This window comes from Haliaeetus albicilla, chromosome W (genome assembly GCF_947461875.1).
Source record: "Haliaeetus albicilla chromosome W, bHalAlb1.1, whole genome shotgun sequence".
Lineage (NCBI taxonomy): Eukaryota > Metazoa > Chordata > Aves > Accipitriformes > Accipitridae > Haliaeetus > Haliaeetus albicilla.
Window position 1 is genome coordinate 43446307 of NC_091515.1, and position 22481 is coordinate 43468787.

The 22481-nt window shown below is 39.6% G+C and overlaps 1 protein-coding gene across 4 annotated transcripts in view; it reads left to right on the forward strand.

Annotated features, from left to right (window-relative positions):
* LOC104319657 (spindlin-Z) overlaps positions 1–19779 on the forward strand; it is a 124693-nt gene extending 104914 nt beyond the window's left edge. For all 4 annotated transcript variants that reach the window (XM_069775540.1, XM_069775539.1, XM_069775542.1 and 1 more), the window contains 4 exons: positions 727–775; positions 12643–12896; positions 13883–14116; positions 16023–19779. In XM_069775540.1, coding sequence (XP_069631641.1) covers positions 727–775; positions 12643–12896; positions 13883–14116; positions 16023–16222 — 737 coding nt within the window. In that variant the 3' untranslated portion in view covers positions 16223–19779. The remainder of the gene's footprint in view (positions 1–726; positions 776–12642; positions 12897–13882; positions 14117–16022) is intronic.
* Positions 19780–22481: the final 2702 nt, after the last annotated feature.

A 22481-nucleotide genomic window follows, 5' to 3' on the forward strand; every position in this document is an offset into this window, starting at 1 on the left:
AGGGTTTAATGTTTAATACCAACTTTAGTTTTTTGAAGTTATTTGACATTACATGGGACTTTGATTTAGCAGAATGATACAGCAATTTACTTAAAGCACAGTACAATTACAAGTTATATTTAGCAGAGTATAGCAGTTGCAATATACAGTCAAATCACAATACAAATGTGATTCTCATTACTGATCTCCATTATGATGCTGGGCATCCCCAGTTGTTGGGAAGGAATATGTGGGCTGAAACCAGCTCAAGCCTGTTGCTCTCTTCAAAGTTCTTTCTGTTAGTTGTACAGTTTTTATATGGTATATGCTATACTTTATGCTTGGGTTTGGCTCTATACTGAGTTTTTATACTCAGTTTGGCTGAGCCACATATCCACCCACCCATTCTGGCCTCGCTGACTCAGGAAGATATGCATTTGCTGCTTATTATTATTATCAGCTCAAGCCCTCAACTGTTGTAGCCATTTATCTAGAACAAAGACTACTTCCTGTCTCCTTTGTGTTAAGTTCAGCTTTTTGTGATAGTTGTCATCAATCACTCCCTACTTCTTCACTTAGCTTAGTGAGTATGTAGTCCTTGTCTGTCTTCTCAGAGCCTACTTCCATTGTAGGAGCTCATTGATCAATCACAACATGAAGTGTTTAAATTTTTTTACTTGAAAAAGAGAACTTTTCTGTAAGATACCTTTTTGGCATTGTTCAGTAATTCCATCATTTATATTGTAGGTCATGCAGGAGTCTCTGCAAGCATGATGAAGAAAAGAACTTCCCACAAGTAAGTTGCTAATATCTTTCCTAAAGTATAGTTCTCAGTAACTGGAAGTACTGCTCTAGAAATGTATCTATATTGTTCCAGTCATTTTGCTCTTGAAAATCATGTGGAGTAGTATTCAGACAGTGTATGTGTGTAGAGTCAGACTTTAATTATTTTGGGAGGACAGTGGGAAAGAATGCACCATTGGTAGAGTTCTAAACATAATTTTGAATGTTACTCTGAGAGAAATTATCCTGTCAATACAGTTCTGTAATTTACTCTATAACTGAGAGACAAGAGGTTGCAAGCCGGAAATTGGGCACATGTATTCTAGGATTCATTACAGCTTCAGTTTTTGAAAAGGATTTTTCACCTTTTTTTTAAAAAATAAAGAACATACTGAAGTACTTTTATAAGGCAGCTGCTATTTGTGTGAAGGATACTTGCTTATCCTATACATTCATGGCATGTATTATTCTTTCTACTACATTTTAAAACAGTAGCAGCTAAATGCTGCTATGAGTAAATGTGAGATGATAGCGGTAATAGCTTAGACATGATCGACCTTAGTGTCTAACAGCTAGATGTTGCATCTGGCTGCATCTCTGGTAGGTGAACTCTAAAATAAGCTGGGGGAAGGTGAAATTTATTAAAATGCTACTAGTTATATTTTGAGTATGAAGTCCTAGAGTGGTGATATACAACATGCATCAATCCAAAGCAATTTGTCTGGCAGAAATATCTTTGGTGATTAACATTTGAATTAGTATTAACTGTTTCCCAGACACAACAACTGATGTAAAACTACTCTAATTCCTTCCACCAACTCTTCACTATTCAGTCTTGTCAATCTCCTTACAAGGCAAAGATAAACATTTATTTGTCTAGAGACAGGTAGAGTTAAAATTTAATTTCTCTTGTTCTTTTTCAACCGCTCAGAGAAAGGAGTGTATGATGGGAAGACTATCAGAGGTGGGTTGCCTTTTGTACTTGAGGGTGGCTAGATTTGTCTTTATTGTTGTGTTGATATACACTTATTTAAATACCTAAATAGGTTGTATATTTTTTAGCATAAAGGTTTTTATGGGGCATATTAAGTCATGATCCTAAGTCACATGATTTTGAGGCATTTAACTTAAGCACCCAACTGAGTTTTATGTTAATTTAGCCTAGTTTAATTGTTTAAGAATTGTTTGGTAAAGGTTTTATTTTGTACCAAACCAAGATGACTTTGTGTGTTGCTCACTGACTTCTCTGACAGAGACTAGTATAGAGTTGTTTTTTATTTGATACTCCTTGCTTATGTTTTTGAAATGAACAGTAAGTAGTGCTGTAGACATGTTTACTATAAACAAGTGGGATATGAATCACTATTTAAAAATGTATGCTGATAATACTATGAGCTGTTACAGCAGACCATGAATTAGTAATGCATACCTTGTCATTGATTTAGTTATGATGACTTTTTCATTCCTCACTTAAAGAGGAACAAGTCTACTGGCACTTGAGGGCCATAGGGGAGATTATAAACTAGGTTCAGAAGTTCATGGGGGAGGGAAGAGCCAACAGGATGGAACAGGTCATGGTCCAGTAGCTGAGGAAGTGATAAAATGAGCTGTGTGAATTAGTCTTCTGAACTCTTCTTAACTAAAATGGTAGTTAACCATTGACCCTTTTGGAAGGGGGTCCCATGGTTATAGGTCAGCTGCAAAAGGGCAGTTCTTCCGAGTGCTCTGTCAGTGTCAATGGGTAGTGATGATCTCTGTGAATATGAAGCTGACCCTGTTTGTGTCGGATCAGTCAGTAGTCTCTTGGCTCTCATCCTTTCCACCATTGGTGCATAAGGAAAGAGAGCACAAAACAGTGTAAGTATAAAATTTTCCTTATGCTCTCCAGGTTTCTCATAGTTGGCAGTTCAAGGACTTTGAGGTGGAGGTTGTATCTGCAGTATAACTACCACTGTACTTATCCCTTGTGAATTTCTGATCACTCTTTAAACTAACTTGTGGTGGTGGGTTATACTTGGCTATGGGCCAAACTCCCACCCACCCACTCACTCCCCCTCCTCAGTGGGGCAGGGGGAGAAAATAGGATGAGAAAGCTCATGGGTCAAGACAAAGACAGGGAGATTGCTTACCAGTTACTGTCACAGGCAAAACAGGTTTGACTTGGGGAGAATTAATGTATTGCCAAATAAAATAGAATCAGGTGGTAAGAAACAGGAAGACAAACATTAAAACAACACCTTTCCCTCCCCCCTTTCCCATGCTCAACTTCACTCCTTTGCTCCAGACTCCTCTACCACAGAGGGGGGGAAATTGGGTAAGGGAGTTTACAGTCTGTACATAACGGTTGCTCTCTGCTGCTCCTTCCCTCTTGTACTTACTTTCCTCCTGCTCTGGCATGGGTTCTCTACAGGCCACAGTTCCCGTCAGGAAAATCTGCTCCAGCATGGGCTCTTCCAGAGGAGACAGTCCTGTCGGGAAAACCCTGCTCTGGCATGGGTTCTCCGTGGGTTCTCCATGGACCACAGTTAATTCAGGAAATATCTAACTGTTCCAGCATGGGTCCTACACAGGCTGCAGTGTGGATATCAGCTCTAGCACCATGGAATACCTCCTTTTCTGAACTTGGTGTTACCTCTGCTGTTTCTCACACTTTTTTCCACATTTTTTTCCCCCCCTCCTCTGCCTGTCCAGTGGTTTTTTGCCCTTTCTTAAATATGTTTTCACAAAGGCACCACCAACTTCACTGATTGGCTCAACTTTGGCCTGCAGTGGGGCCATTGCCAAGCCAGCTGGAACCAGCTGTGTCTGGCACAGGGCAGCCCCTGACTTAGCCTCATAGAGGCCACCCCTGCAGGTGTTGTCGTGTGTGTGTATGTGTTCGCTAACAAAACCCTGCAATGTATACTCAATACACTTGTAATCCTAAGAAAATTAGTTTCACAACTGGATGATGGCTTTTGAAGGAGTACAGAAAGTACTTTAAAACTTCTGTCTTAAGTCTGAATATTGAGGAAAAATAGCTTATAACAATTCTCTGATCATATGATCCCCTGTTAGTGACAGTCTGTAGTAAGATCAAAATTCTAATTTGGGCCCTATTTTTAATAACTTTTCTACATGGCACCACGAAATATAAAAATTGTACTGACCATTCCTACCCTGCTTCATTTGTACTATTTTCTAAATTTCTTTGAACTTTGCATGATCTGGTTCTGCTAATAAAACTTTTTCATGTAACAAGATTTTAATTATCAGCTTAATGCCTTCAAGATAAATACTCAGTTGCCAAGGTGAGCAGCTCCGGTGCCGGCACCATCCGCAGCTGAGCGCTCTAGCACAGTGTACGGGGGGGTTCCTGAACTGGGGGAGCCGCCAGGAGCCTGCAGCTCCTGCTACAGCTGCTGACAAGACCTGGGCGGGGCCAGGAGCAATGGTGGCCAAGCCCCCCCCCCCACGTATACAAAAAGCCCCTAGGGAGTGCTAGTGACTAGGGTGAGTCAACAGTGTGGTGTGTCAGTAAGGGCGTGGTAGTTTGCATGGAACGGCGTGCAGGAAGGGTGCTGTAGCTCTGCCAGCTCGACAAGGGAGAAATGGTATCCAGCGACAGAAGGCTATGTCTTCTCTAAACTCTGTACCTGCCGTGACTGATGCAGGTTCCCAGACAGAGCTCCAAGGGGAACACACTGCTACCCAGGTGTCAGGCTGCAGGGCATGGCCTACTCTTATGCCAGTATCAGATGGCAGTAGTGAGTGCACCTGTGGAGGTGCACCCAGGTAGAGGAACTCCTCAGATTAGTGACAGATCTCTGGGAGGACTGAGTAGATTGAGGAGTATCAGGGAGTTGGAGAGAGACATAGACTACTGGAATCACACCCTACCTTCCCTGTGACAGACCTGTCAGGCAGATAGGATGCATGATAGGGAGGACTCCCTATGCTCTCTCCGCCTGACTGAATGCTGTGACTTAAGGGATAGAGGGTGTATTGGGTCTGGCTGAGATGGAGTTAATTCTCCCTGTAGCAGCCCTCGTAGTGCTGTGCTCTGTATTGGTAGCTAGAAAGGTGTTGATGACACACCAGCGTTTTGGCTACTGCTGAGCAGTGCTGGCGCAGCATCAAGGCTGTCTCTCCAACATTTCCCCCCTACCACTTCACCGGCAGGCTGGGCAAGATCTTGGGAGGGGACATAGCCAGGACAGCTGACCCAAAGTGACCAAAGGGATATTCCATAGCATATGACATCAGCTCAGCTATAAAAGCTAAGTAAAGGGAGGAGGAAGTGGGGGGCATTCATTATTTATGTTTGTCTTCCGGAGCAACTGTTAAGTGTACTGAGGCCCTGCTTCCCAAGAAGTGACCAGACATCACCTGCTGATGGGAAGTAGAGAATAAAATCTTTTTGTTTTCCTTTGCTTTTACGTGTGACCTTTGCTCTTGCTTTATTAAACTGTCCTTATGTCAACCCATGAGCCTTTCATTAGATTTTCTGTCCCCTGTCTGGTTGAGGAGGGGGAGTGATAGAGTGGCTTTAGTGGGCACCTGGCATCCAGCCAGGGTCAAACCACCACAGTCCTTTTTGGTGTCCAACGTGGGGCATGAGGAATTCGAGATAAGGATAGTAATTGGGACCGTTAACGAGCAAAACATGGACTGAACACAGCTAGAAAGTGAAGAGAGGAATGATTGTGGGGAATTTATGTTGTAATTGTGGTGAAGGGACGAGGGGTGGATCGTGTGTAAATTGTCTGCTTCTTGTTGGTGTTGTGATGATGATGTTTTGATTTTGCGGGGGGAATTATTTTTTGTTGATGTGAGTGAAGATTGTGTGATGAATGTGAATTTTAATGATAATTCTTAAATATGTGATGCACAGAGGCGAGGGGTGGAATGTATTGGGTTTGCATGGTGTCCTGGTTTCAGCTGGGATAGAGTTAATTGTCTTCCTAGTAGCTGGTATAGTGCTATGTTTTTGAGTTAGGTATGAGAAGAATGTTGATAACACTGATGTTTTCAGTTGTTGCTAAGTAATGTTTAGTCTAGAGTCAAGGATTTTTCAGCTTCTCCTGCCCAGCCAGCAAGAAAGCTGGAGGGGCACAAGAAGTTGGGAGGGGACACAGCCAGGGCAGCTGACCCAAAGTGGCCAACAGGATATTCCACACCATGTGATGTCATGTCTGGGGGGAGTGGGGGTGGGGGGATCACCACGTGGGGACTAACTGGGCGTCGGTTGGTGGGTGGTGAGCAATTGCACTGTGCATCACTTGTATATTCCAATCCTTTTATTATTACTGCTGTCATTTTATTAGTTTTATCATTATTAGTTTCCTCTTTTCTGTTCTATTAAACTGTTCTTATCTCAACCCACGAGTTTTACTTCTTTTCCTGATTTTCTCCCCCATCCCAGTGGGTGTGGGGGGGAGTGAGTGAGCAGCTGTGTGTTGCTTAGTTGCTGGCTGGGGTTAAACCACGACAGTCCATTTTGGTGCCCAATGTGGGGCACAAAGGGTTGAGATAATGACAAGCCTAACTAGAGCTTGTTAAAATGAATTTGTTACAGGCATTCATTATATTGGTTTAATAGTTGCTGGTCACTATGTTGATTTATGAGCTCTTATAGTTGTGGTGCTTGTTTTTAGAGTTCTGTTACGTATCGCCTCACTTGCCGTATGTAGTCCCTGTGCTGCTGCTTATCATCTGTGGGAGGTGGATTAAGGTTTTCGCTTTGATGTATTGTGTAGTACTGGCTTATGGTATGATAAAATTATTGGTCGTAGGATTAATCCAGTATTTGCACTCAGCATTGTCACCTCTATCCTTTGGGAGCCCTCTGTGGGAAACTATTAATAATTACACCATTTACCTTTCCTCCTTTGAGTGCCAATCTATGGGTGAGACACCTTTCTTCCCCAGTCTAGTTACAATGGTATTTCAGAATTTTGAAAAATGTGAATACCCTTGGGATGTTGAGACCAGCATTGTCTTATTGCTAGGAACTAGCACGTTCCTGAATGTGGTTCAGGTCTTGTTTAAGATTAAACAACTATTTAAGAAGATCACCCAGAGGTCTGCCCCAAGGCTGGATAATTATGAGTGGCAGGGTGTGTGGGGTAGTATGGAAAAATGCCTAGGGCGCTGTTGCAAAACACCTCCAGTGTTTTGGAACTTCACCCTTGAACAAGTGCAGAATCCTGAAAAGCTAGTAGAACATATGGAAAAAGTATGCTGTCACCCTGACAATTCCAGGGAGGTGCAACTCGCTGCAATGTGCTGGGGCCTGTCCCATGCCTATTGAACCCTGTTTAATACCATTCAGTACCCTCAAGGGGAAGAGAAAGTCTCTGGATCTAACAACAAGGTGACAGGCACTGCAGCCACTCCAACCCCCGCATCAGTATCGGTTGCCCCCATACAGAAAAAGAAATATACCCAAAAAAAATCAGTTCGCTTGGCGAAGGATGAAGATGAACCAGGGTCTTCACGGGAACAGGAGGAAGAGGCAGAACCAGAGGTAATCACCCGATCCCTATCCTTGAGTGAGCTGTGGGATTTCAGCCATCCTCCAAGCGAGCACATTATCACCTGGCTGCTCCAATGCTGGGACAATTGGGCTAGTAGCCTGGAATTAGAAGGTAGGGAAGACAAGCAGCTGGGATCGCTTGCCAGGGAAGGTGGCATTGACAAGGCAATTGGAAAAGGGACACAAGTCCTCAGCCTCTGGAGGCGACTCCTGTCAAGTGTGAAGGAAAGGTACCCCTTTAAGGATGATATTATATGTCAATTAAGCAAGTGGACCACCATGGAGAGAGATGTATCCATTACCTGAAGGGAATTAGCCGTGCTAGAGATGATTTATTATGACTCGGACAATGCACGATCACCTCAAGATCCAGATGAAGTCCAATGCACATGACCAATGTGGCAGAAGTTTGTACAGAGCGCACCATCGTGCCTAAGTGCCGGGTCCTGCACATGGGTCACAACAACCCCATGTGACTCTACAGGCTTGGGGAAGAGTGTCTGGAAAGCTGCCTGGCAGAAAAGGACCTGGGGGTGTTGGTCCACAGTCTGCTGAATATGAGCTGGCAGTGTGCCCAGGTGGCCATGAAGGCCAATAGCATCCTGGCTTGTATCAGAAATAGTGTGGCCAGCAAGACTAGGGGAGTGATCGTCCCTTTGTACTCGGTACTGGTGAGACTGCACCTTGAGTATTGTGTTCACTTTTGGGCCCCTCGCTACAAGAAAGACACTAAGTTGCTGGAGCATGTCCAGAGAAGAGCAATGAAGCTGGTGAAGGGTCTAGAGAACAAGTCTTATGAGGAGTGGCTGAGGGAACTGGGGTTGTTTAGCCTGGGGAAAAGGAGACTGAGGGGAGACCTTATCACCCTCTGCAACTGCCTGAAAGGAGGTTGTAGCGAGATGGGTGTTGGTCTCTTTTCCCAGGTAATAAGCGATAGGATGAGAGGAAATGGCCTCAAGTTGTGCTAGGGAAGGTTTAGATAGGATATTAGGAAAATTTTTTTCACTTAAAGCGTTATCAAGCAGTGGAACAGGCTGCCCAGGGAAATGGTTGAGTCACCATTCCTGGAGGTATTTAAAAGATGTGTAGTAAACTTGGCAGTGTTAGGTTTACGTTTGGACTCGATCTTAAAGGTCTTTTCCAACTTAAATGATTCTATGATTTCTATGAAATAAGAGGACGTGAAACTTAATGCAATTGAAGGGCCATTTACAATGAGGGCATAACTGATACATCAAGAACTATTTTTAGGACTTGATGTTATCTGGGTTTCCTGGCTCTGTGTGTTTTATATATGTAGGGCAATTGAAATATTGAATCTCTAGGTGATTGAAATATTATCCCAGTCTTTACGAACAAAATTTTGTCGAATTTTAAAGATAATTCTAATAAAACAGAAGGGAAACATTTTGGCTTTTCTTATTATAGCATCTCAAAAGGTTATGTACATATGCGTTACTCTGCTTATCACAGAAACAACATACTATTGATATAAAAAGAGGTTTGAGGGAGTTACTTTTATCTTATATGGAAGTATACTGGTAGCTATTATTACACACCCATTTTTAAAAAGGGTAATAAGGAGGACCCTGGGAACTACTGACCAGTCAGCCTCACCTCCATGCCTGGTAAGATCATGGAACAGATCCTTCTGGAAGACATGTTGAAATATATGGAAGGCAGGGAGGTGATTAGAGACAGCCAACATAGCTTCATCAAGGGCAAATCGTGCCTGACTAATCTAGTGGCCTTCTACTATGGAGTGACTGCATCAGTGGACAAGGGAAGAGCAACTGATGTCATCTACCTGGACTTCTGTAAGGCTTTTGATAAGGTCCCCCACAACATTCTTACCTCTAAATTGGAGAGATATGGGTTTGACAGATTGACTATTAGATGGATAAGGAATTGGCTAATGGCTGCATTCAAAATCAATGGCTCAATGTCCAGGTGGAAACCAGTAACGAGTGGTGTTCCTCAAGGGTCCATACTGAGACCGGTACTGTTCAATATGTTCATCAATGACATAGACAGTGGGATTGAGTGCACCCTCAGCAAGTTTGCAAATGACACCAAGCTGAGTGGTGCAGTTGATTCGCTTGAGGGAAGGGATGCCATCCAGAGGGACCTTGACAGGTTTGAGAAGTGGGCCCATGTGAACCTCATGAAGTTCAACAAGGCCAAGTGCAAGGTCCTGCACCTGGGTCAGGGCAATCCCCAATATCAGTACAGACTGGGGGATGAATGGATTGGGAGCAGCCCTGCAGAGAAGGACTTGGGGATACTGGTAGATGAAAAATTGGTCATGAGCTGGCAATGTGCGCTTGCAGCCCAGAAAGCTGTTAGAATCCTGGGCTGCATCAAAAGAAGCATGGCCAGCAGGTTGAGGGAGGTGATTCTCCTCCTCTACTCCACTCTCATGAGACCCCACCTGGAGTATTGCGTGCAGCTCTGGGGTCCCCAGTGCAAGAAAGACATGGACCTGTTGGAGTGGGTCCAGAGGAGGGCCACAAAAATGGTCAGAGGGCTGGAGTACCTCTCCTATGAAGAAAGGCTGAGTTGGGGTTATTCAGCCTGGAGAAGAGAAGGCTCCAGGGAGACCTTATTGCAGCCTTTCAGGACTTAAAGGGGGCCTATAAGATGGGGACAAACTTTTTAGCAGAGCCTGTTGCAGTAGGACAAGGTGTAGTCCAGTAGTACAGCCTTCAGACAAAGAAAATTTTGAACTGCAAGTATACCTAGCTGCTGCTTGATTTGTAACTGCATTTATAATGCTTTTTGCTCTCTCCAAGGCGTTTTAAAAGGTAGTTACCAATTTTAACTTAATTATGTAGTCTTTTTCCAGCATATTTTTTTTAAAATGACTGAAGCTTTTCACTTAATTGTGCAAATCTAAATGTTATGATTATGCTTTATAGGCAGAAAGTAAAACTTATGGTGTGGTTAAACATGAACAGTATTATTTTACCTTTTTCAACTTCAACTTTTTATCTTCAGTAGCAGTTGGTTTTATTCTGTGATGATGCCTTAAAATGGAATTAAGATTCATTAAAACTAAATAAATTAATTGCATGCAAAACAAACTCATTTCCATTGTGCCCAAGAACCAGATCTCTCATCTCATTTCTTCATAATAAAATATTACTGAGACTATTATAATTAAAAAAAAGTAACACTTGAGCATGCACTAGTATTTGAACATGTCTTCAAGTTTCTGTGGAAAATTAGAACCATCTTTGCAAGGGAGTGCGTCTTAACTGGAAGAGGTTAGCATTTCTATAATACTCCAAACTTTGACAACACAGATTATGAATGCAGATTGATCTTCTTGATAAGGTTAAATAATCACAAAAGTTAAATTTGACAAAAGATACTTTGGAACTCTGCTAAGATTTTCATGGAGAATGAAAGTCTGGAGGTGGGACAAGTTGCTGAAGGAATTGTACATCTTGTTTTTAATAGAGTTATAATTACATCTTCAGCATTACTAGTTTTATATACTGTTTTTATTATTCTTTAAGACTAATTATGAGACTTTACTGATATGATTGCTATTTGTGTCTTTTGGATCCCTGTCATACATAGGCTGCTCTGTGAGCTTTCATTGTTCCTGGAGACATTTCTCTTTGGTCACTGTCACTAATCTAAGGATGGATGTTGTTTTCTGCAACTGATTTTTCTTTTTTTAATGTTGCTTTTAAGCATGCTAGTGATGTGTATGTTTTATTGCCATTTAAATGAAGTGTACTATAACTGGTAACTAATCCAGAAATTTATTTTGGAATTAGCTAACATTTGTGAGAATTTTAATCAGGCAACCCTCTATATATCATTTTAGGAATTAATATGCATGTTGTAGCATGCTAAAATATAAATATACATTTATCACTGATGTACTGTCATAATGTTCATATGTTTCTTCATATGTTGTATTCACAACTGTCAGTGTAGAAGATTTTAGAAATTTAGGACTATAAGACTGTTAGAAATTAATATAGAATGAGTTAAGGTTATTATTGCAACAGAGCTGCTCAACAGGCCATGAACAGCGTTTTCAGCCTGCCCCCCTGTATAGCCCCAATCCAGGACCGGATTAAAACCCAGTCAAGCTAATCAGTAGAGACAGATCAAACAAAAGAAAAATCAGTAAGATACAGGTGCTTAGCTGGGGAGTGATTAAAATATGTAGAGCTTACAAAGATAAATGTGAAATAGTCAATGGAACAACCAGGGAGGTTTTCTCAGAATTGTGTAGGTATGAAGCTTCAAGGTAAAGGGGATGAGAAGATGACTGACCCAAGATGGACTTCGAAAACCACAGGATGATGACCGGCCTGAATGAGACAAGAACTGATGAGATAAGATGATGATGAATGATAATGGCATGGGAACCGAGATCAACTGGAAAATTACAAACATTTTTGGACTGAGATAATGAACTACCTAAAGGGTATATAAAATTGAGAGAAAATTTTGTGGGTTGCCATTCACTGCGGTGGTGGCCCAACTCTGAGTTGTTAATAAAGCAAACCTAGAGAAACCCATGACTGAGAATTCTTTAACAGTCAGTTATTCTACTTCAAAAAAAAAAGTAAAACTTGTGTAACACTGTTTTAGTGGGTTGAAACTGTCAAATAGCTTACATGACTGTTTATCAGAACAACTGATATTCACCAGAAGGAATCTTTCCGTGCAAGTTGGATTAAAAAACTGAGGAAGGGTAAAAAGTATATTTAATTTATTATCTGCTTTAAAGAGTATCCCTTCTATTGCTGTGACCTTTGCATATCATTTTTCTTGTGTTGTACTAAAAAGGAATGTTAGAAGAATGTTGTTGCTACCATGTATCTTTAAAAACACTTGAAGTCAAAGATACCTGTAAGTGCAAAGGAAAGTGAAATTTCCTTCAGGTGACAACACAGGTTAGGGAAAACAAATGTTTTGAAGAATTTTAGTCAATCACCACTAATGTTTGCACTGACTTCCTCCTGGGGTAAGGGAATTATGTTTACTGTTCTGCAGAGAGCAACAAAGTAGCAAAAGTATAATACTGTTAGGTAACATTGCTCTTTGAGACCTGATTTAGGGTTTTAACAAGCAAGTTTTACTTTTGATGTTCAGTGTAGTAATGGCTAAAATAGTTCTTTTGGCTTAAGCAAACTAGTTTTAGAAACTGCTATTATGAAAGCAACCCTATAAAAAAATCTTGAAAGTGTTCCACTACTTTTCAGTGTTGTTTTTTTTCTTTTTCCAGTACAATGTAATATGCAATAATATATTGCCTTCTTAAAGCATACGGCTCTTGTCTGGAGTAGAATTTTGAGTATGTACTTGTTTAATGTTATGTTTGTATCTGTGTACAGAAAGCATAGAAACAATGTTGGACCAAGCAAACCTGTTTCTCAGCCACGAAGAAACATTGTAGGCTGCAGAATACAGCATGGCTGGAAAGAAGGGAGCGGACCTGTAACACAATGGAAGGGCACAGTTCTTGATCAAGTTCCTGTAAATCCCTCTCTCTATCTTATAAAGTATGATGGATTTGATTGTGTGTATGGACTAGAACTGCACAAAGATGAAAGAGTTTCAGCACTTGAAGTCCTTCCAGACAGAGTTGGTAAGAGGTTTTTTTCCTATATGCGTATATATTGTCAGACCATTTAAATTTTATTAAATTACTTTTAATCACATGGCAAATAATCTAAATGCTCTGTTTAATTTTTCTTGATTTCACAAAGATTTGATGATACCAGAGAGCATAGCGTTGTCTTTTGTCTTTAAATGGTATGCAGTAAATTCTGTATTTTTTCTTGTTTAGAGTCTTATCCCTAAGAAGCTTACACATGTAACATAGATATTTCTATTAAAATTTAAACTCTGAGCCAGCTGAGAAATGTCCTGGCTATGTTGTCTTGTGTGTGTTTGACAGTAATTATGTGTTTGGTTGGGTTTTTTTTCATCTGCTTTCCCTAGGTTTTAATCCAAATAGAGGGAAAACAGCATTTTCTAAGTGAAATAACTTGACTAGTAACAAGGCTTTATTGGTTTTCATAATTAGCACTGAATTGTTAAACTGTAGGTTTTTCTAAACTGTAAAGTTCAAAGTTTACCTTAGTAATTATTTATTTCTGAATGGAATAAGTTCTTGTTTTTTCTGACTGTGAAGAGATCAGTAGCTGTCTCTAGAATGGGGTTAGGGGGAACCAAACTGAACACCTTCATTAATAACTTCATACAGCTGCTCTGCGATTTAACCTCTCTTCCTCCCCTCCTCCCCCCACAATACAAATATTTAAAATACAGACATTCTTTGCTGTGGCCTATATTGGTCTCCCTTTACCTTGCATTATGATAGTTTGATTAATGGGAGGGGGGGTATACAATGATGGAAAATGTCGATAAGAGTGTTAACATGTTAAAATAATTCTTCAAGTTCTGCAGTTCTTTGGTCTTCAACTCTCTGGAATGGACAGTATTTGTTTTGTATGTGAATTGACTAACTTTCAAACAAATTTATTCATTAATCTGGATAAAGATTATTTTTTACAAAGACTTATTTCTGTACTTTTGAATGGACATACTTATGAACTGCTACCATTTCAGCTTCATCTCGAATTAGCGATGCCCACCTGGCAGACACAATGATTGGCAAAGCTGTGGAACATATGTTTGAGACAGAGGATGGCTCAAAAGATGAATGGAGGGGAATGGTCTTGGCTCGAGCTCCTATTATGAACACATGGTTTTATATTACCTATGAGAAAGATCCTGTCTTGTACATGTACCAACTCTTAGATGACTATAAAGAAGGTGACCTTCGCATTATGCCTGATTCCAGTAAGTAGGCCAGTTACTTTTTTCTTCTGGAAAGCAGCATCTCTCTTTGCATTATTGTTTGGCTTATGGATTATGTATGGAAAAGAGAGTTAACAAACAAGGATCTTTTTAAGTATCAAAACTAACAAAGGTTACAGCACAACAGAAAATACATCTGCATTAACTTCTGAAATATTTTATTTGAATCATTGGTGAAATATGCAATAAATACTGGAAAATCCTTTTCCGTAATAATTCCTAATTCTGATAAAGATATACATACTATTGTGGAAGAGATTACACTTAGATTTTTTTTTTTTTAAAAGAAACTGACAAACTAGAAGCCTTCCATTGTTATTTTCTTATAGAAGTGTCACAAATCAAGAGCCATCTCAAGGAGTTGTATTTCTGAAGCAGTTCTTATAAGAATAATGTTTTGGGGCTAACTAAAATAAATAGTCAGAATAATTTAGTTTGGGTAGGCATCTTCAGTTTGGAAAGCTTTTCAGTAGTTTCTTGGAGGAAAGAAGCACTAATTTTTTGAAAACTCATTTTCTCTCACATGTTTAAACACATAAACAGGAAAGATTTTTCAATAGGTTAGGAGGGATATTTTTTCTTCCTTTCTTGAAGTGAAAGTTACTGGGTTTTTTCCTATAAATATAGAAGGATTTTCACAGAATCGGTATTGTTCAAGAGATTTGGATAGCTAGAAGAAAAAAGTTTGTCAAGAATATTGTACTCTCATTTCTCTCCTGCACCTCAAAAGCACCTCTCTGACAGAGAGGCAATTTTGGCTTTAAATTATTAATTAGATAACTAGTGTTTGGCTATGCAGTGCACTACATAAATATTTAAAATTCATTCATTGAGTTTCTGATACTGTCTTCCTTCAGATCTAGCACTGATAACATAGTCTGATGGCTGAGTAAACAAGTGGCACTTATTTGCATAACCTCTGTAGTAATCCTATGGTTTTAGATTTTTTCCAGCCTAACAAAAAGCAACATATCTGTAGCTTGAAGAGAGTGAGCCACAAATGTTAATGGAAAAAGTGACCTTCCTATTCCTAAAGAAACAAATAAAGCAAGCTTTTTCAGAGTTGGCACCTCCAAATACCTTGTAATTCCTTTTTAAATTGTTTTGCTTTCTTCTATCTTAGAAAAATAAGCTAAAAGGCTTATGCTTTCCATATTTAAGAATTAAGTTTTTAATGCACTCTTTTTTTCCTGAGACTATCTACTACTTACCTCTGTTTCTAAGACACTCTGAACTATGAGTTACCTTCCCTGAATCTGGATCTTTTATAGACAATGAGAATTGTGTCCTTAAGGATACTTCTGGGTAGATTTTGCTAGAAAAGCAAATAATATAGTTAGACTTCTCAACAGTATCCATTCTAGTGTGAAATCAAAAGCCCCTTTTAACAGCATTATTGATTAAGGAGGTTACACTTAGCTTGGAAGATGTGGTTTTGTTGCAATGGCATGTTTGCATTGACATTTTGGATAAAGCATGTGGGGAGAGCGAGTTCTAGCACACCTGCCTTTCTCTTAGAGAGACTCAGTGCCTTGTTCTACTGGGGGCTTAAATTCAATTATCTACAAACATGTTCCGTAATTGGTATGTAAACCTTCATGTCAAAAGATTTACTTTTCTAACTAATTGAAGTGCTATTTTTTACTTCATAAAACTGAAGATGCTATTACCTAAAAAAAAAAAAAAAAAAAAAAAAAATTCTGTGACTGTACTTTCTAGAAGCATGGCAATAGTTAGGTGCTTGTCTGAACAACTCAACTTGTTTTAGACATACTCTGCATTTTAAACTTGTGATTGTTTCTTAACTTTTAAAGAAGGCTCTGCAGTTTTGTATATTGGAAAAAATCCATAAATGTCTACCAAAGTACATTGTATTTTCATATTACAGATGATTCACCTCCTGCAGAACGGGAACCAGGTGAAGTTGTGGACAGCCTGGTAGGCAAACAAGTGGAATATGCCAAAGAAGATGGCTCAAAACGGACTGGCATGGTCATTCATCAAGTTGAAGCCAAACCATCTGTCTATTTCATCAAGTTTGATGATGATTTCCATATTTATGTCTACGATTTGGTGAAGACATCCTAGACGTCATCATGAACTTCTGCCAAATTTGTGGAACTATTAAATGTAAAATTTGTAGACACAAAGACTTGACTGTTTTTCAGTTAAATGAAAGCTTAAATGTCCCTGCGAACCCACAATCTCTGCCAGCAAAACTGTTTTGTTCTGAATAATACAAATTTATGTGAACATGACACATTTTGCGTAAGAGAACTCCTTTTCTTGAAGGAATTTGATATATTTGGGTGGGAGGGAGTTAAAAGCAAAGAACAGCTGCAAATTCAAGCTGTGTGAAGTCAATCTAGTATTGTAATCTAGATTTTTTTCATAGATTTTAACTTTTTCTTCAACCTTGCACTCACCTGTTCAACTGCCACATGCAAGTGTAGTTTGCTATTTTTGCTATGCCTTCTTTTGTAACATTAAATTTAATTTCTTGGCTACTGGCAGTCCTTGTTTTCTGGGTTGGGACAGAGGTGACCCTTCTGAAAGGTTTAAACAGTTTGTGCAGCAGTAAGGAGTGCCTAACCCAAGTAACATCAATCTACTGTGTTTCTACACTTTATTTCAAATTAAGCTTTTTAAGAACTTGCAGTACATGGAAATACTTGTGCATTTTTACTAGTCACAGGGCAGTAGGATATCAAGTGTTTGACTTATGCACCTTTCAGTGAAAAGGCTTTAAACTATAAAAATATATTTAATCTGTATAACCAGTTAATTAAAAAATGCAGGTTAAGGGCCTGTGTTTACAAGTTGTAGGAACCAGTAAAACACACACAACAAAGCTGCCTTTAATCCTAAATGTTGTACTCTGTTTTGTTATATACATTTCTTAGCAGAACCGAAGTGCTTGGTGCCACAAGTTTAACAGTATATATGCTACTTAAGAAGACTTTAGACTACACATTGGCAATCAGTAGTCTCTCATTTAATATCAGAACCTAGCAACCTGGATGTTTGTGTGCGGACTTAGAAACCTAACAGTAGTTAATCTTTTACATGGTAAATACAATCTTATGGGGGTGGGGGGTCCTTTTACACTGAAGACCTCCTTTAGAGAAGGAGAAGCATTTGTTGCCTTCTCAGTCTGCTGTATTCCTTTGCTTTGTTTTGTTTTGTTTGGGGTTTTGCTATTGTTTTTAACCATTTTGGTTCAAGAAGGCATCTTCTCAATGTATTCTTTTTCTCGCTCTTCCACATAAGGAGTGTCCAGACAAATCTACAGTTTAAACCTGTTGTTGCCTTTTGTGGTGTACTTGCTTTGAGGTATGCTGTCAACATGAATTTCATTCTATGAACACTAGAGTTCTGCATGCCAGTGGTGTACTATCTAATGGGAGCTATAGACAGTCTCAGTGGTTCAGTCATCTGCATTAGATTGTGGATGTAAATAGCAGCCCACAACAGCAGAATCCTTGCACAGTTTTAATCTTGCAAGATAGTTGTAAATCAAGGTTAGGGTATTTGTTGGTTTTTAAGTGTAGCAACTTTTAAAAGCATCAGAATTGTAACAAGGATCAGCATAGCAACAAAATTGTCATGTTAAAGCAGAGCTCTACAAGCTTCAAAGCACTGCTTCACAGAAATACAGTATGTAAAGAATGTGAATACAGTCAATGCTATTGATGGAAAGAAGGAACACATAGATATCCAACCTTATGCTGTTAGTGGAAGGATGCAGGAGAGGTACTGTTAATCAGAGATCAGAGGTCTGACCTCTATTGTGGGTATTCTTGATATCAAAGACTCAGTGGTTTAAGTCCCTTTCTGTCCATATTTTTGGCCTGATTTCATATTTTAGCCTTAAGGCTTGTGCCTCATTATGCTGTTAGATGGTAATACTGTATAAATATGGTATCTTAATTCTTTGTCCCTTGCTACTATATTGCATTATGTCCTGTATTTCGTCATGGACAACCAAAGGCAGGCTATTGTCTTTCAGTTCACAGCTTCTCAATCCAGTCTTTAAGCACTAAGTACCTGAGTCAGTAAATTTTTATTGTGTTTTGAATGAAGTGAGCAGATTTGCAACACAGTGCTTTCATCCTGCAGATCTGTTATGTGCTTTCTATTGACTCTTAAGAGTCCTGCATGTAAATCTCAAAGCTGAGCCTGGCTCCATGAGCCCAAGTTGATATTTGTGGCACAAGAATAAGTGCATTGATTACACACAAAATACATGAATAACTTAGTACAATGAATTTTGGGCTTTACATCTAAGGAATACAAGGTTTGTTTTGAAATATTTGAGGTTTAGGTCTACTGGAACGTTTTTAGCATTAGGCTTGCATTTGTGGGCTTTGTGCAAGCCACTCTAATACACCACATATTTTGCTAATTAGAATATAATCTATACACTGTCAAATTTTATGGTTGTTTTTAGATGTCCCTGTTGTCTGTTGCATGGGTTTTTTTCTTTTCATCTTTTTTATTAAGGGTTGGGGGGGGGGGGTTTAGTTTTGTGGTGTTTGTGTTTTTTAATAGCTTAAACCACCTTTTTGAGACTTGAGACTAATTCCACTCCCTGCCATCTGCTTTGGGCTTTATTTTAGGCTCATGTTTCAGATCTGCATGCAGTGTTTGCATTACCCTAGTAACTACATGTTGGTCCCTTGTTCTAGGGGTTCAACATTACTTTCCAAATTTATCATAGGTCTTGTGATGGCACAAGCCATGGATCTTTGTATAAAAGTTATTGGCCTCTCATTTACCTGCTGTAGTATTGTTGTATATTGTGTGTGTGTGTGTGCGCATGATGTCAGGCTGCTATGTAAAACTTTTAAAAAGGAAAAAAAAAAAACCCTTAAATGCAGACCATCCTTTTTTGCATGCTTAGAAGGTTAGAATGTTCAATGTGACAAACTAAAGTTGCATGTTATAATGTTTAGGTTTGGGTTTTGTTCTGTTTTTATTTTGTGTTCAGTTTCTTGTGAATTTGCTTATTGTGCTGTTTGAATGGTTGTTAGTAGGATTAAATGCACTGGTGAGGCAAACATAGTGCCAATGGAAGGTAATTTTCCAGTTGTATGTGTCATACAGCATTTGAAGGGACCATGTATTCTGTTCAAGAATAAATAAAATCACAACTGATAAGTAAAACACTACATTTTTTTTTCTTTTGAGTGCCAAACCCTAAACTAAGTTGGACTACATAAAGACTGAAATACTTTGGGAAAAATCCTATTTATTGCAATAGGTATAAGCCTTCTTTAAATGAATTATTTAAAAATGGAGGCTTTATCTTCAGATAGAATAGATTACAGTTACTTCAGGGAAAAAGAATTATGGTAAAAGCAGTTTCTGGTTCCTTGAAAATGCTGTGCTTTTTGTATTTTACATCATTAGTGCAATTTGGATGGTTCTTGGTATGTGTATAGTTCAAAGGTCTTCGTGTTCACATTTTAAAATTAGGTAATGACTTCATCTTTAGAGCTCGGTTTCATTATTTTTATTTTATTTCTCTGCATTTAGAAGTATGAACACTTTAAATCTGTTACTTAATTCTGTAAGTAATTTTTATAATTATGATGTAACTCTATCTTTAAAACATTTAAAATAAATCCTTTATGTGCAACTCATGACTGTAAATTTTATTCTCATGAGCAAAATGTAGTGATGTGACTTCAGATTGTGAAGAAGCAGTTTCTTCAGTATTTTAATTAAAAAGGACTTAATGTTTTAAAGTTGAGCCATGTATACTGGTATAATACTTTCCCCTATGAAATAAGTTTGCTTGCTAAGTCAAATCTTTTTTTTTTTTACCAAGGAAGTATGAATGTCGATCAAATGGAATTTGACTGAGGTAAAGCATAATGCTTAAATTGTATTTCACCAAAAGCAGAAAAATTCCTCCTCAGGGGTTTATGCAAGTCTCTGAGGGAGCCTCTTATTTCCAGAACACACTATAGCTCACACTGTTAGCAGTAGTTCAGCAGCAGGGAACAGTAGAAGTGTTTGTCAGTGTTTAGTTGATACATTTGTCTGATTTGAATTAATGTGCTTAACTAAAATTTGAATTTTGTTTTACTCACTAAATTAAAAAAAAAATAAAATAGAATTTATCCAAACCTAGAGGTGATGAGCAGTGAAAAGAATACCACGATGCTGTGAATTTCCTTAAGACACAAGTTCTTCATACTAATGCATGAACACTTAATTATTTTATGTCGTTAAAGGTAAATTACCAAGTCTGAATATTGAAATGATGAGATTTTCCTTATTCCTCCCTCTTCCCTGATTATAGAGGGGAAAATCTTATATGAATATCCCAAAATAAATTTTTGGCACCAAGTTGCCAGTATCCCTGGACAGTGGGAAGGAGTGCATCCTCAGTAAGATCACAGATGATGCAAAACTGGGAGGAGTGGCTGATACACCAGAGGGTTGTGCTGCCACCCAGAGGGACCTCGACAGGCTGGAGAAATGGGCTGACAGGAACCTCATGCAGTTCAACAAGGGGAAGTGCCAAATCCTGCACCTGGGGAGGAACAACCCCATGCACCAGTATGTGCTGGGGGCTGACAGGCTGGAAAGCAGCTTTGAAGAAAAGGACCGGGGGTGTGGGTGTGTGGTGTCCTGGTGGATACCAAGCTGAACATGAGCCAGCAATGTGCCCTTGTGGCAAAGAAGGCTAATGGTATCCTGGGCTGCATTAGGATATTTTTGCTAGAAAGTCGAGGGAGGTGATCCTTCCCCTTTATTCAGCACTGGTGAGGCTGCATCTGAAGTACCATGTTCAGTTCTAGGCTCCCCAGTACAAGAGAGATATGAACATACTGGAAAGAGTCCAGTGAAGGGCCACAAAGATGATTAAAGGACTGGAGCATCTCTCCTATGAGGAGAAGCTGTGTCACCCGACTCTATGGGGACAGACAGGTTCTTTTGGGGATCCTTGGCAGAATGATGATGACACTAAGTTGTTGTTACAATTAAAGCTTTATTTTTTTAACAGAAGTTTATGATTAGCATAGAGTCTTATAATAGCAGCACAGGTTTTTTAATAAGCAAAATCAGTGTAGCACAATTTTATAAGTAGCGTAAGCACAGAATTTTATAGCACAGCTTAGCTTATGGTTTCTAATCACCTGGACCCTCTACAGATCAGGTCAAATCTTAATACATTACTTACCTTATCAATATAATAATAGTAATCTAGGCTTGAAATAAGTAAAAGAATATGAGTCACTCAGTCCTTGGACGAAGCAGACAATGGTGGAGGCGTCCCTGACCACTGGGGGATCATGAGTTTTGCCGTCCAGCAGCAGTTCCAGTCCAAGTCCCACTTAGGATTTGTAACTACTTGATTTTATAGAGAGTACTCTGTGTGCTGCTATGCTTCCCTGTTCTGTGTCAGGGTCATCATAACCTGGTTGGCCAGGTGCCTGGGACCTTGAAGGCTAGTAAGGAGGAAAGAAGTCTGCCTGGTGCCCAGAAACCTGGAGGCCGATAGGGAAGGGGAGAAGTCTGCCTGGCGTGCAGGACCTTCAAGGCCTGATGAGGAGGGGAAAGGGGACTGATACATGACCAGCTCGGTCACAGAGAATGGCTATTTGCCTTATAAAATGGCATTAGTTATGCTAACCGTATTACCAGGGGTTAGGAGCAGGGGGGACTGGTCACACTGAGAGCTGGGACTGTTTAGCCTGGAGAAGAGAAGGGTCTGGAGGGTTCTCACCAATGTGTACAAATACCTGATGGGAGGGAATGAAGAAGAGGAAGCCAGGCTCTTCTCAATAGTGCCCAGTGACAGGACAAGAGCCAATGAGTACAAAGTGAAACACAGGAGTTTCTGTCTCAACATCAAAAAACCCTTTTTGTTACTGTGAGTGTGACAGGTTGCCCAGAGAGGTTGTGGAGTCTCCCTCCTTGAAGATATTCAAAAGCTGTCCGGACATGGTCCTGGGCAACTGGCTCCAGATGAGCCTGCTTGGGAGGGGTGGGTGGGTGGACTAGATGACTTCCAAATGGTTCCTTCCAACCTCAACCATTCTGTGATTTTTAGGATTGGCAGCCTGGGAAAAGTTATCGGGCTTCTAAGCATTCTTTTCAGGCTTTGCTCTTCCCATTTTACTAGTTTACTGCTCTGAATTCCTCAATTCCTCTTCCAAATTTGGAGTACGGCAGCAGTATATGTACAACATAATGTAGCTGAGGTCCCACTGGTGTCAATAAGCTGGTATATATGTAACACTTAACTATTCTACTTGGATGTTAATTACTGCTTTCTGCTGCACATCCCTTTTCTTAAATCATTGTCATGATTTACATAACTTCAGTTGTA